Source organism: Dipodomys merriami, unplaced genomic scaffold, assembly GCF_024711535.1.
Source record: "Dipodomys merriami isolate MVZ:Mamm:240054 unplaced genomic scaffold, mDipMer1.0.p SCAF_1, whole genome shotgun sequence".
In the NCBI taxonomy this organism is placed as follows: Eukaryota; Metazoa; Chordata; class Mammalia; order Rodentia; family Heteromyidae; genus Dipodomys; species Dipodomys merriami.
Window position 1 is genome coordinate 135,200,335 of NW_027202270.1, and position 14,784 is coordinate 135,215,118.

At 43.3% G+C, this 14,784-nt stretch overlaps 1 protein-coding gene across 1 annotated transcript in view; it reads right to left on the bottom strand.

Moving 5' to 3' along the window:
- Fntb (farnesyltransferase, CAAX box, subunit beta) overlaps positions 1-14,784 on the bottom strand; it is a 57,583-nt gene that overhangs the window by 26,746 nt on the left and 16,053 nt on the right. The window contains exons 3-4 of the mRNA XM_070031784.1: positions 7,031-7,103; positions 4,222-4,313 (exon numbers count right to left, since the gene is read on the bottom strand). Coding sequence (XP_069887885.1) covers positions 4,222-4,313; positions 7,031-7,103 — 165 coding nt within the window. The remainder of the gene's footprint in view (positions 1-4,221; positions 4,314-7,030; positions 7,104-14,784) is intronic.

Consider the following 14,784-nt stretch of genomic DNA (forward strand, 5'->3'; position numbering starts at 1 on the left):
AGTTGCTTTTAATAGAAAAGAATGGTAATCTCATTAAAGTACTTCCTTCAGTGTTAAACCATTAAATAAAGCAAACATCTAGTTCCAAACTACTAAGGTATTTTATGTAAAAACACATATAAATTTGCATGTGTAATCTCTTAGGAGGCAAGCTAAATTCCTACCTGTGAATATATTTATTGTTCTTGAAACATCTGATTTTTGGCAGTAATAAAAGACTAGCCTTGCTAATTTGGTTCAGCAGTCACAGTAGCTGATAAAGTGATTTTTGTCCACTAGAGGGAACCCTGCTTTGTCATACCATTCCATAAACAAACAGAAGCATCAGAGAGAACAAAATAGAAAAGCGTGAGAAGCATTCATATCATGCATAAAGTGTGTGAGTGCACATGTGTTGAATGTCAGGGAGGGTAGGGAAGAGGGCAGGAACACAATAAAACTCTCCCCAAATGCCTTCTGGGTCACCTTTTTACATAAGGGAAAAACACTGATAGCATTGAAAAGCATTCCTTTTCCTTGTGCAAAATAAATAAAAGGGAGTGTCATATTTTAGGTAGTACCTTAAAAAACACTTTTTTATAAAAGCCATTAGGATTGCTCTGAATCTTTAAATGCTTATTTCTTTAGTAGTCAGAACTACTAGCCTGTGTTCATAACCTATTATTGGTACCTAGCATTAATTGTCTGCTTAGCCTAAAACAAAAAACAATACCATTATTGGAATACTGTCATTCTTTTTCTCTTTGGAGGAAGTACTGGATTTGAGGTAAGGGTCTCACACTTGGTAGGCAGGTACTCTACCAATTGAGCCTTTTTTGCTTTAGGGATTTTTCAGATAAGGTCTTATACTATTTGCCTAAGCTTTAGACTGAGATCCTTCTACCATCATCTCCATCTCCCTAATAGCTGGGGTTATAAATATGAGCCACCATGCCTGGCCAAATTTATCGTGTGTGTGTGTGTGTGTGTGTGTGTGTGTGTGTGTGTGTGTGTGTGTGTGTGTGTGTGTGTGTGTGTGTGTGTGTGTGTGTGTGTGTGTGTGTGTGTGTGTGTGTGTGTGTGTGTGTGTGTGTGTGTGTGTGTGTGTGTGTGTGTGTGTGTGGTGTGTGTGGTGTGTGTGTGTGTGTGTTGGAACATGGGGCTTGAATTTGGGGCCTGGGTGCTGTCTCTAAGCTATTTTTGCTCAAGGCAAGCACTCTACCACTTTGAGCCAGAGTTTTCAAGTGGTTAATTGAAAATAAGAGTCTTTCAGTCTCACAAACTTTTCTGCCAGATTGGCTTTGAACAGTGATTCCAGATCTCAGCCTCTTAAGTAACTAGGATTATAGGCATGAGCCACCAACACTGGGCTAAAATATTTTATTTTTTATTTTATTGCCAGACATAGGGCTTGAACTCAAGGGCTTAGGCACTGTCACTGAGCTCTTTTGCTCAAGGCTAGCGCTCTATCACTTTGAGCCATAGCGCTATTAAATTTATCATTCTTTTTTTTTGGGGGGGGGGAGGTCCGGTCGTAGGGCCTGAATTCTGGGCCTGGGCACTGTCCCTCAGCTCTTCAGCTCAAGGCTAATGCTCTACCACTTGAGCCATAGCGCCACTTCCGGTTTTTTTCTTTTTGCTTATGTGGTGCTGAGGAATCAAACCCAGGGCCTCATGCATGCAAGGCAAGCACTCTACCACTGAGCCACCTTCCCAGCCCCGTAAATTTGTCATTCTTTAATAGTTCTTAAGATCATAATTAGTCATAGTAGTACATGCTTATATTCCCAGCACTCAAGAGGGGAGATAAGAAGATCAGGGAGAGACCTTCCTGGTTGCATAGACCTTGTCTCAAAAAAAAGAAAAAGGCATTAAAATTAATGCTCATAAGAATCATGGATAAAGCTTTAAGGCAGCTATAAAATAGAAAATTCTTGAAATTGGGACAAATCAGCTAGTTTGTTTTTGAGACAGGATCTTGTTATGTAACCAACCCTAGCTGGCCTCAAATTCTCTTTCCTTCTTCCTCTGCCACCTATGTGCTGGTATTACAGGCCTGCATTACCATGCCGGGTAGGTCTTTATTGTTCTAACATTTTGCTGACTACAAAACAGTGAAGGTTCATTACAGAAACAAAATGCAGTAAGCTTCGAAAGGAAACATTTTAAATCAGTTTAACCTCTAGTCAGAATTGCAATGATGGGTATATTACATCCATCTGGTTTTTTATGTATATAACTATTCACTTTTCGCCTATAATTTTCACTTCATATCTCTTTGTAAGGGTATATACATTCTTACAGGCAATAAACACATTTATGTATATATAGTTTTAATGATGGTAATATTTCATTGCATGTATTGTACTATAATTTACTTGAACATTTAACATGTTTTAGAGCATACCCTCATATCAGTATTTAGGTTGTTTCTCATTGTTCATTGAGGTGAGCTCTTCAAAGGGTCCCCTCTTCCTATCAGATGTTGCCACAGAATCAGCTCTTATGCTTCCTCAAGCAAGCCTCAGCAACAAACCACATAACCTGGACAAAGCTCAAAGTCCATACTGAATCCTCCCACTGCAGAAGCCCTCGTGACAAACTGGCTTCTGTCCTCCTCGCGGGTACCTATCTTCTGCATCACCATAACAGAATCTTCACAGTTCTTCTTGCTTGTCTGAAATGTTTGGCTTTCTGGTTCTCACATATATCCTGATTGTGTAGGTGTAGGGGGGAGACTTCCCAAACAACCCCCAGCCTTCAACTGGTATTTCAAAAACACATAGGCCTTTATTTTGACAAAGAAAAATTCCTGTTACTGCAGAAACTCTGTCCAACTCCACTTCCAGTGCTGGAAGCAAGCAGGCTTGCCACAGCATCCTGATGATTAAAAAAAAAAAAATGCCTATCTTCCCTCTGACTCAGAAAGCATGGTACCCACCACAAGGGTTAGTGGCCTAATTCTTTATTATCTTCCCTATCCACATGCATCACAAGACACCCTGCCCAGGAACGCAAGAATGAGAGGTTATTGTTAAAAGAGAATGAATGAGACAATGTGAGTTCTGTTCTTTTGACCTGACAATGTGACCAAGGCAGGGGCACTGTGACCCAGGAGGGCTCCAGTAAGCTTCCATGGTCATGGCTGCCACTTTGTGCTGAGGAAAAATGATCCTAGCTCAGGAGGCTCCAAGTGCAGGTCCCTCACCCTCAGGAGTATGAGAATAGCAGAACTCAAGCTTGCTCCCAGTGGACCTCTTAGATCCAATTTTTGGCTCTCCTTTCCCATCCCAGATATCCCAGAGATGCAAGGCATGATCCGTTTTTGGTTCCTTAAGATATCAATTGTGAAGCTGGGAGCCAGTGGCTTACTCCTGTAATCCTAGCTCTCAGAACCTGAGATCTGAACATCTTGGTTCAAAGCCAGCATGGGCAGAAAAGTCGCTGAGACTCTTCTCTCCAATTAACAAGCAAAGCCAGAAGTGGAGATGTGCTCCATTGGTAGAACACCAACCTTGAGTGAAAAAACTAAAGGATGGCACCGAGGCCCTGAGGTCAAGCCCAGCACTGTCATGCACACAGACGCGCATGCGTGCACGCGCGCGCGCACACACACACACACACACACACACACACACATGCACGCGTGCACACATATACACACAAAATATAAATTGTGATGAATTTAGGAAGGCCATCTGCATGAGCAGCTTGGGAGGCATCTAAGCTGCTAAGATCCTTGAATCATAGCACATAGTAACCATCCAGTCCTGTCAAGAACTATCCTGTTCCTCAGGCACTCCACTTCTTTGGAGATGTTTATGAAAGTCAGAGGCATTCTTGTTCATTGAGCTGGTACACACTTTCCCACAGCAGCTATGCAAACACATTTTATACTTTCTGGCAAAATCATGTCTCTCAGAGTTGATGATAAAGACTCTTCTCAAAGATCAGAGGCAAGAGCCAAAAGAAAAGACCACAGAAGAAACCAGAACCCTTCTTAGAGGAGTTCAAAGTCTTTTCTACCCACTAGCTTACAATAGGCTTGTGGAGGAGTTTCAGGAAGTTGTTGGAGGTCAAGAAAAGGGCAAGGGTTTTTTGGTAGAATTGGGGTTTTTTGCTTGTTTTTTGTTTGGTTTATATTTCCATTCACAACAAATACAACAGGAACAAAACAAATAGAATCCAAAACTCAAGATATAAATCCAGAGCGAACTCCAGACTCCCCAAAGCCAGACTCACTCTGTAGCAACTATCTGGGGGATAGGTTCATCTAGTAGTTCCAAGCTGTGCAGGATCCAGTAGCAGAGCCATGGGCGGCTGGCATCCAGACACTGTGAGAGGGAAAGGGAGAAAACACACTCTTTATTCAATCATTCCAAGACACTGCTAACAAGGCTACATGTGTCTTACTCCCTGCAGCCCAGCAAGAGGAGGAGGGTACCCTGGCTTTGGACAACAATCAGTGAATGAAGGAGGCTTTGCTTTGTAGCCTTAGTCAGAGCTAAAATAACCATCTGTGAGAAAAGGACAATGGCATTAAAATTTTTTAATTAAAACTTGAACTCAATGGGTCCCTCCCTCGCAGGTACCCAAGGAAGGCAAAAGAGGGGCCCTCTTACATACCAGGAAGTTAAGGGCTGCTTGTTTTCCCAGTACAGACCTCAAGAGACACATAAACTCAGAAAAAAGTCTATGCAAACTGGGAATGTGGTTCAAGTGGCAGAGTACCAAGCCTAGGAAGCACAAAGCCCTAAGCCAATAAATATTTGGTGTGTATCTACTTGTATCAAGCACTGAAAAGACACTGGGGCATGATAATTAACAAAACTGCTTCCCAAATTGTTGTTGTGACAGAGTCTCACAGCCTGCAGGCTGGCTGGCCTAGAACTCAACTCTGTAACGCAGGCTGACCTCAAACTCATGATCCTCCTGAGTTCTGGGTTTATGGGCATATACTGCCATGTTTAGCTTGCTTAGATTCTTGAACTATTTGGGATATAGAATATATGTATAGTTAATTACATGAAAAGAGAATGAAAAATACTCCTGCACAATTGCTGCCATGGGCATCAACACTCTTGAGGAGTTGAGGTCATGGTTCAAAAAGTAGAGTTGGGTAAAGCTTGAGGTTCAATACCCTGTGTGTTGTGCGCATGTGTGTACATATATATATATATATATGAGAGAGAGAGAGAGAGGGAGAGAGAGAGGGAGAGAGAGAGAGAGAGAGAGTGGCGGGGGGGAGGGAGAGAAGAAAACAGGTTGACTCATTCATTGTCTCAGGAGCCATCAGGTGTCCAAAGGTGACATGTGAACAGATTTCTATCCTAATACAATCATACATGGCTATGAGCATTTAAGTCAAGGAGGAGACAGGTAAGAGTAGTGCCCACTTTCCACCTCTACAGATTAAAAGAACTTTTTCCAGATTTGTAAAAACAGTACATGTCAGAGCTGAGATAAGACGGTAAGTCTCTAGAGTCTCAATTCAGTGCACTTTGGCACAAGCTACCTTCTTCAAAATGTGCTGATGGTTTGAGCTCTAACCCACTACTAGAGTTCACTCTGGTGGGTCACTGAAGACACTGCTAAGTGTTTGGCCCAAGTCTGAATCTCAGCTCTCCCTCTTACTAGCTATGTGCCTTTGAGCAAATGAATCTTGCTATGCCTCAAAGACTGATCTAGCTCATGCAGTAGACACAAGGGTGAAATGAATGGGGGAAGGAGAGTAAAGATAATGCACACTGTATTATCTTTATCAGGGCTGATGGGATCCTAATCACTGAAGAGTTCAGTCAAGGATTGAAACCAATATCCCACAGCCAAATCTAGCCCATGGATATGTTTTGTCCTTTAGTTTAACTGAAATTGGTTGCAACATTGAGCCTGATAGGAGAATGACACAGAAATCTGAATTTCTGCTTCATTTGGAAGGAAAATAAAGATCTGGCAATTTTTGGTCTACATTCCCAGATGCTGGCAACTTGGTGGGGGAGATTAAACACATGAAATCTCCCTTTCACACAGACCACATTCAGCTAAATTCATTTACTTTTGCCACCTAATGAGGCCCCACGCCATTAGAGTTGAAAAATCCCTGCCACAAATAGTCAAATACAGAAAACTCAAAATACAACAGGTTAAAAGTGGCACTGTTCAGTGTAAAGCAGGGCAGGAGCCTGGAGCCCTCCTGTGCACAGCCACTCAGCCCTATTCCCAGCCAAGCCACCTCTCATTCCAACTACAGTACTAAGGCTCCTTTATGAACCCAACCCTAGAGATCTGAGAAATAAGCTTTAAGAGCCACTCAGTATTTGGATCCACAGTGTTAAACTGCAAGTAGTACTCTTGGGGATTCACATACTGGCCTCTGGTCAGAACAAAACTAGATCAGGTTATAGAAAAAGGGTTGACTTTGTCCTATAAGGAATGAGTAGGTCATTGACTTTTAGTTAGTTTAGTTAGTTAGTTAGTTTAGCTAGTTTAGAGAGTTAGGAGAAAGCATGGAAATCACCTGTTAGCTGTGATTAAATGTGGAAAGAAAGCCCAATCCCATCTAAGGTGCTCCACTGGCTAAGACACTAAGAGACTTAGTTCTGTTCCTTTCAGAAGTGAGGTCCTGGATGTGGGACAGCAGCCCGTTCTTGCCACAGTCATGTGGTAAATATGTGAATCTCTAACAAGTCAGGGCTACTAGCCTTTGGTGTTATAGTAGGAAAAAATGAGAAGATAGCCAGGTGCTGGTAACTCATGCCTATAATCCTAGCTACTCAGGAGGCTGAGATTTGAGGGTCACGGTTTGAAGCCAGTCCAGGCCAGGCAGAAAAGTCTGGGACTCTTATCTCCAATTAATCAGTAAAAAGCTGGAAGTGGAGGAGTGATTCAAGCCCTAGCCTTGAGTGAAAAAGCAAGAGTATGAGGTCCTAAGTTCAAGCCCCAATGCCAGCATAAACACACACACACACACACACACACACACACACACACACACACACACACGGAAGATGTGGCTGAGAATATGACAGAGTTTCTAAGCCACATGGTTTACCTCATAGGCATCTGTCAGTTGTCGAAGGCCTCTTTTCAGATAATGGAAGTGCTTCTCTCTCTGCAAAATAAGCCTGGAAAGACAAAGAGCCTGTAAGCCTATTCTAGTAGTACTTGTTTACACACATACACACATACATGCACACATATGCATGCACACATGCACCTGCACATCTAGCCTTCAAGACATACCTTGCAATCACTAAATGGATACCTGGCAACTTCTGAAGCCCAAAGGGCAACTGCACAAGGGAAAGGAGGCCTGCCTCTAAATACATCTGGAGTGCCTGATGCTGCACTGGCCCATTTTCTGAGTTTGATCACCTCTTAAAGTAGGTGACCCTGGGCTAGTGGAAAAGCTACATGCAGCCAGATAGTAACAATCCATCCAGATAGTTCCTCCAGGATCTCAGAACAGGTTATCATCCTGGGAACAATTTATAGTGAAGCCTCCTTGCTTCCTTGACTTGGCTAGCCACTGTCATTTCAGCCATTTCTTCTGGGTCACTTCTTTGAGGTCTATATTTTCCCCTGCCTGCTCCATGGTTAGCTATCTATTATTCCTGCCCTGAAATTCCACCTCCCACATGCTGGCCAGATGATGGTGTTTGTATTCCACAGTCATTCATATCCTTGGCGCTGAGGTCAGCAACAGTGGCTTTAAGATGGAATGTGCCGCCCATGGCCACCTGCACAGGCAGAGACAGAGGCGGCACTTCTTGCTGGGTGCTGCAAAAGGGGCTGGGTGGTTATGGAAGGAATAAAAAGGAAAAGAATGTCAAGGCAGCCACTGTACTGTACCTGCTGACTAAAGAAATCACAGGAAAGAGAACCAGCCTTCTTTCTAGGTAAACATTTCAACAACTGTTTTTAGAACTCCCACTGTAACTATGGTCAGAATAAGATCATTAATGAGAACACTACCTCAACAAGCCTTTTCCAATTCAGTAATAGAAATGAGGTAAGTACAGAAATGGCTGTAAAGGCAGGGGCAGATGACTAGATTTCATAAAGGAAAAAGACAGACTACTCCTGAGGTGAAGGGGAGGAGTACGTCTCATAAAGAAAATACTGCGCCTAAGCTGGACACTGGTGTCTCACACCTGTAATCCTAGCTATTCAGGAGGCTGAAATCTGAGGATCACATTTCAAAATGCCAGCCCAGGCAGGAAAGTCAGTGAGATTCATCTCCAATAAACCACCAGAAGTGGCATGTGGTAGAGCGCTTGCCTTGAGCTGAAGGACAGCACCCAGACCCAGAGTTCAAGCCCCACGACCATTTAAGAGAGAGAGAGAGAGAGGAAGAAACTAAAAAGCCTGACAGGTATTGCCAGGTATCAGTGGTTCACCCCTAGCTACTTGGGAGGCTGAGGGTGGGAGGATTGAGATTTGAGGTCATCCCATACATAAAGACTCCAATCTCAATAGAAAGACGCTGATTTTCTTAAAAGAAAAAAAAAATTTTGAGAGGAGGGACCAAGACTAACAATGGCCAGGTGCTGGTGGGTCATGCCTGTAATCCTAGCTTCTCAAAAGACTAAGACTTGAGGGTTGAGGTTCAATGCCAGCCTGAGCAGAAAAGTCTGTGAGACTCCTATCTTGAATTAACCACCAAAAAGCTAGAAGTAGAGACAGAGCTCAAGTGGTAGAGGGAGTATCAACCTTGAGAAAAAAAAAGCAAGCAAGAGTGGAAAGCCCTGAGTTTAAGCCCCAGTAACCAGCACACACAAGGAAGGAAGGAAGGAAGGAAGGAAAGAATGAAGGAAGGAAGGAAGGAAGGAAATTGTAGAATCCCAAGTATTTTAGGAAGCAGGAGATGTGAGGTTCTACATCCTTAGACAGAGATGGTGGTGGGAGTATGGAACCAGCCAAAGCTAAGACTCCTTCAGAGTCTCTCGAGGAGGCAAGAAACTCATCTGGGACAACCTCCAATTTCTCAGGAATGAGGACCAAAATCTCAGGAGAGCTGTGGTTTGGTGGGGGAGGGATTATTTGGGAATCAATATAAGAGATGAATAAAAGGATTATAAGGTAGTTAGTGAAGGCCTAGTACAAGTTAAGGAACGTGAAATTTTGGTGAAGCCAGTTAGCAGGCGCTATTAAGTGACATCTTTCCTTGGTAATTTTTTGTTGTTGTTGGATTTTTTGTTTGTTTGTTTGTTTGTTTGAATAGCATCTCACTATGTAGGCCAGACTGGCTCTCCCTCAGTTTCCCCAGTCTTGCTGGGACTCTATTAGAAGCCACAATGGGAAGCTAAGGGAAGAGCAGGTAAGCTGAGAAGGGACAACATGAAAAGAGTTAAGTGAACTGCTGAAATAGTTTATCACATGTCTGGTTGAGCATGTTGGTAAGCCAAGGCCAGGATGGGTCTAATGGACAAGAAAAAGCATGAAAGTCTGTGAGACCATCAATAAGGGCAAGACAGCAAAGAATTTGGAGCCAGAATTCCTGATCCCTTTCTCTCACAATATCTCTCAATCAATCCTTCTATCCTTCCTCTCCTCCTCTCTCCCTTTCATTCCCTTCTCTCTTTTTCTGGTAGTATTGGGATTTGACCTCAGGGCCAGGCACTTGCTAGGCAGATGCTTTACCACTTGAATCTGCTCCAGGCCCTCCTGATTTCTCTTAATGGACCTGTTCATAGTGTTTACTGTATATTAGTTAGTTATTTTCCAGGGGAAAAACACCAGAATATACCAAAAGAGAACTTAGCTGCCTTGTTTAGAATGTCAGGCAAGCTAGCACTCTGTTCTTGATAACAAAAATCTGGGGATCCTAAGTAGAATGCTGGGGAAAGGAAGTAGGAGTTTGATAAGGTCAGTTTCTGTCTGGCCACAAGGGACTGTTTTCTCTGCATCTTTGTCCCTTCAGTTTAAAAGAAGGATATTGCCTCCAAAGAGAAGTTGAAATTCAATCACATACTTAGTGTTCTCAAGCACCACACAGCAAAAGGCCCAGACAACCAGCCAACTAGGCACAGTTGGGTCATGCCTGTAATCCTAGCTACTCAGGAGACAGAGATCTTTAGGAATAAAATTCCAAGTCATCCCAGGCAGAAAAGTCCATGACACTCCATCTCTAATTAACCAGCAAAAAGCTGGGCTAGAGACAAGACTGAAGTGGTACAGCCACAAGTAAGCAGGCCAAGTGAGCATAAGATCCAGAGTTCAGCCTTGGTATTAGACAAAAAAAGAAAGAAGGAGGAGGAGGAGAACGAAGAGGAAGAGGGAGGGAAGAAGGGAAGAAGGAAGGGGAAGGAGGAAGAAGAGAAAGATGCTGTTTCCTTACCTTCTTAGCTTGTTCTTGAAAGAAGCTTTGTCATCCTTAAGGAAATCCAAAATCTCAAAGGCAAATGCTTTGCCTCAAGAGGGTAAGAGACTCCACTTTACTAAAATGGCAAGAATAGCTGAAGCCCCACCTGCTCAGGAACATCACCTCGGTCACTTTGGATTTTGCCCTGGTCCCTGGGGACAGAAGCTGAGTCAACCCTAAGATAAGCCCTTCAATAGTTCTCCTCTAACCTCAAACCTTACTGCACACAGCCAGGTCCCAGGAGTCCTGCTAAATTTCTTCAGCTGATTCATCTCAAGACAAACTTGATCCAAAAACCAAGGGAAAAGAAATTTCTTCCAGTAACCATTTCCACAATCAAACACTTCTTTTCACTCTCATCCATTTAATCATGAACACATACCCATATATACTAGGGTTTACTCTTTTCAATAGAAGACTACATGCAGTTTCTTTTGGTCAATTATTAACTACACTAAGAGTTAATATTATGGTTTGCATAATTCATGCTAACATCCTAATCTCCCATGTGACTATTTAGAAAGCGGGTCCCTTAAAGAGGCACTTTGAGGGGCTAGGAAGGTGGCTTAGTGGTATGTGCTTGCTTTGCATGCATGAGGCTCTGGGTTTGATTCCTCAGTACTACATTAGCAGAAAAAGCCAGAAGTGGCGCTGTGGCTCAAGTGATAGAGGGCTAGCCTTGAACTAAAGAGCTGAAGGACAGTGCCCAGGCCCAGACTTCAGGCCTCACAACTGACAAAAAAAAAAAAAAAAAAAAGGAGGCACTTAGATTAATGAGGTCATATAGATGGGGCCCTAATCTCAAAAGACTAGTATCTCTACAAGAACAGGAAAAGACACCAGAGGGGTGAAAGCACATGTAGGAATACAGCACGAAGGCAGACATCTGTAACCCTGATGACAGGCCTCAGGAGAAACCAATCCTGCCAGCATCTTGATGTTGGACATCTCCAACCTCCACCATTGTGAGAAAGTAAGTTTCTGTGTCTCAGAATACCCAGGGTGTGGAATCTGGTTGTCAGCCCAGGCTAACTAACACTCTTACCATTCTTTTATCCTCAGTTCACCTCTAGCCAATGTTTTCTGTGTAGAAAGTCAAAGCTATAACTCCTCCCCTTTCTCTCTGAACAATACAACCCCAAAGGCAATCAGGAAGAGCAGCAGAGGAACCTGCTGTCAACAAGGGCTTCAGGCCAGATGTGACAGTGCAAAAGAGGACTGAACACCAGCTTCTCAAGAGGAAGACCAAATAGGCAAACACCTTAAAGCTACTGGAATTAACTTAGAAATATTGTGTACTGGATGACCTTGGGAATTGTACTTCAGGCTAAGGTGAGTCCTGCTGACCTTTACCATGCATCCATCCCCTTCCTTCATCATGTCAAGCCTTCATTGCTTCTCATCCTCATTGCCTTCTTTGAGCTTGGTTCGCTTCAGTCTCAGGACTTTTGCACATGCTATTATTCTGTCTGGAACACTCATACTTAGGTACCCTACTTACCCCACAGGTCTCAGCTCCAAAGTCATTTTCTCTGAGAGGCTGCCACTGACTTCCCAACATAAGTTAGATCCTCCCTGTGGTTCTCTCTTGGAACATCCCATTGGTAAAGTCTATTTGCACTCACCAACTTAAGGTCCACCTCCCCAAAACCATGAGTCCAATAGGGACAGGACCCAACTAGCCTTGCACTAGCCTGCTACACATGCCTGTTTCCCAAGCCCAGGAGACTGGCTGACCCTCTGGAACCCCTCCTGTTACTGTTGAGGACTGAGTGAAAAAGTGGAAAGAATTCAAGTGAACACAGCAGAGAGGAATGTGTTCATCGCTCAGTGGCATGGTTGGCTGTGACAGATGAGAGGACAAAGGATGCAGTCCATTGCTGGCTACTGGGAACTTCCTAAACTCACTAAAGGCTTCTCTAGACAAACAAGCACCAGGCACATAATACATCACCAGAAAGAAGGTGAATTTACTTGCAAGAACCCGAGAAAAAAACAACAGTTAAGGACTCCTTGGAATTTTAAAACTTCTAAATAGCATTTGGATATGGGAGTGGCAGAAGCCAGTGGAGGCCAAGCTCAGCCAGTGGAGCTTTAACTCAGGCACTCTGGCTTCAGAGCCATTGCAACGCAAACCTCCAGAGCTCTTTCAGGTCAGGACATTGCCAGTATTTCTCACTTCTGAGAAGCACTGGCTTACTTTTGCCTCAGAGAGAACAATTTCAAAATTATATGTGAATGTTTGCGTGTATGTCTGCACATGCATGTGCATGGACACTATTATAGGTTTCTCAGGGAAGCTAATGAAATAAATAAAAGAGTAAATTCCTTTTTTTTTTTTTTTGGGTCTGGTCGTGGGGCCTGAACTCTGGGCCTGGGCACTGTCCCTCAGCTCTTCAGCTCAAGGCTAGCGCTCTACCACTTGAGCCACAGCGCCATTTCTGGCTTTTTTTTTCTGCTTATGTGGTGCTGAGGAATCGAACCCACAGCCTCATGCATGCAAGGTAAGCGCTCTACCACTGAGCCACCTTCCCAGCCCTAAAAGAGTAAATTCTTAAAGAGTATGGAATAAAAGTACAAGGCGGAAAAAATAAACTGTCATAGGAAAGCAAGATGCTGACAAACAAAACCATTAAAACTATAGTCAAGCAGGGTGCCAGTAGCTCACACCTGTAATCCTAGCTACTCAGAAGACTAGGATCTGAGGATCATGGTTTGAAGGCTTCCCAGGCAGAAATGTCCAGTTAATAACCAAAAAACTGAAAGTGGAGCTCTGGTTCAAATGGCAAAGGGCTAGGTAGCCTTTAGCAAAAAAGCTCGGGGACAGTGTATTTAGGCCCTAAGTTCAAGCCCCAGGTAACAAAAATAAAAACAACAACTATGGTCAAAAAGTTTCTTGAGGGTGGGAAGGTGGCTCAGTGGTATCGAGTGCTTGCCTTGCATGCCTGAAGCCCTGGGTTCGATTCCTCAGCACCACATAAGCAAAAAGAAAAAAGCCGGAAGTGGCGCTGTGGCTCAAGTGGGGTACCAGTGGCTCATGCCTGTAATCCTAGCTACTCAAGAGGCTGAGATCTAATGATCACAGTTCAAAGCCAGCCTGGGCAGGAAAGTCCATGAGACACTTATCTCCAATAAACCACTAGAAAACCGGAAGTGCCGCTATGGCTTAAGCGGTAGAATGCTCGCCTTGAGCTGAAGAGCACAGGGACAGTGCCCAAGCCCAGAGTTGAAGCCCCATAACCAACAAAATAAATTAATTAATTAAAATTTAAATTTAAATTAAATTTAAAAAAAACCTTGGGACTTACTAACTCACTGACTCCAGGAATGGATGTAAATCTCACAGCCATAAAGAAAAGGAAATCAGGCTGGGACGGTGGTTCAGTGGTAGAATGCTTGCCTTGCATGCATGAGGCCCTGGGTTCCATTCCTCAGCACCACCTAAGCAGAAAAATCTGGAAGTGGCACTGTGGCTCACGTGATAGAGCGCTTGCCTTGAGCTGAAAAGCTGAGGGTCAGTGCCCAGGCCCAGAGTTCAGGCCCCATGACCGACCAAAAAAAAAAAAAAAAAAAAAAGAATCAATTCATGTTTAAGAAAGCAGGATAGAGAATTAGAATGACTGAAATCTATCTGCAATCCTATGGAATGACTCCAAGTGAGTCACAGGCTCATACACACATACACACACAAAAAATCATGAAATAATTTCTGGGATCTTGGGGGTGGGGGTAGGGGTGTGTGTAGGGAAGGGAAAGGGTAGTCATTATGAAATGTATCCACATTCATCTCCAGCCTTGAAACTTCAGTGAAATCAAATTTGGCTTTGGCTCTGGAAGGCTGTTGAAGTATCACTGCAGGTACCCTGGGCCCGTATGTGGTCAGAGTTCCTGGCAGTGTACAATTCTGTCACATCTGATCAGCATCATGACCTCAGAAACACAAATACCCAGCCACCTAGATTTATTGTTAAAGTCTAAAGATGCACTTTAGCTAACAGTGAAGTTTGTTCCTACAAAATGTTGACTACTAAACTGTAAAATATTAAAATTATGTTAATAATTTGAAATTCTGATTAATTTTCATGTTTTTGTTTTGTTGCAGTGCTAGGAATCAAACCACAGGGAGCTCTCCCCGAGCTACCTTCCCAGCCTCCAGATTTATTCTGATATCCAAGAAGTTTATTCTATAATGATGTTTTGCTTCAGCCTTATATTGCTACACATACACACAAACACACACACACACACACACACACACACACACACACACACACACACACATATTCAGCCACCATGTAATATTAATTAACAGGCTAATTAGCATCCTTTAAAACAACAAGTTTTATAGGCAATGATGATAAAATACAAAGCTGTCATATTCCTGAAACAAGCCCAGAGTCCAGATCTATTCTATCTCATGGGGCCCACAGCTCTAAAGGAGT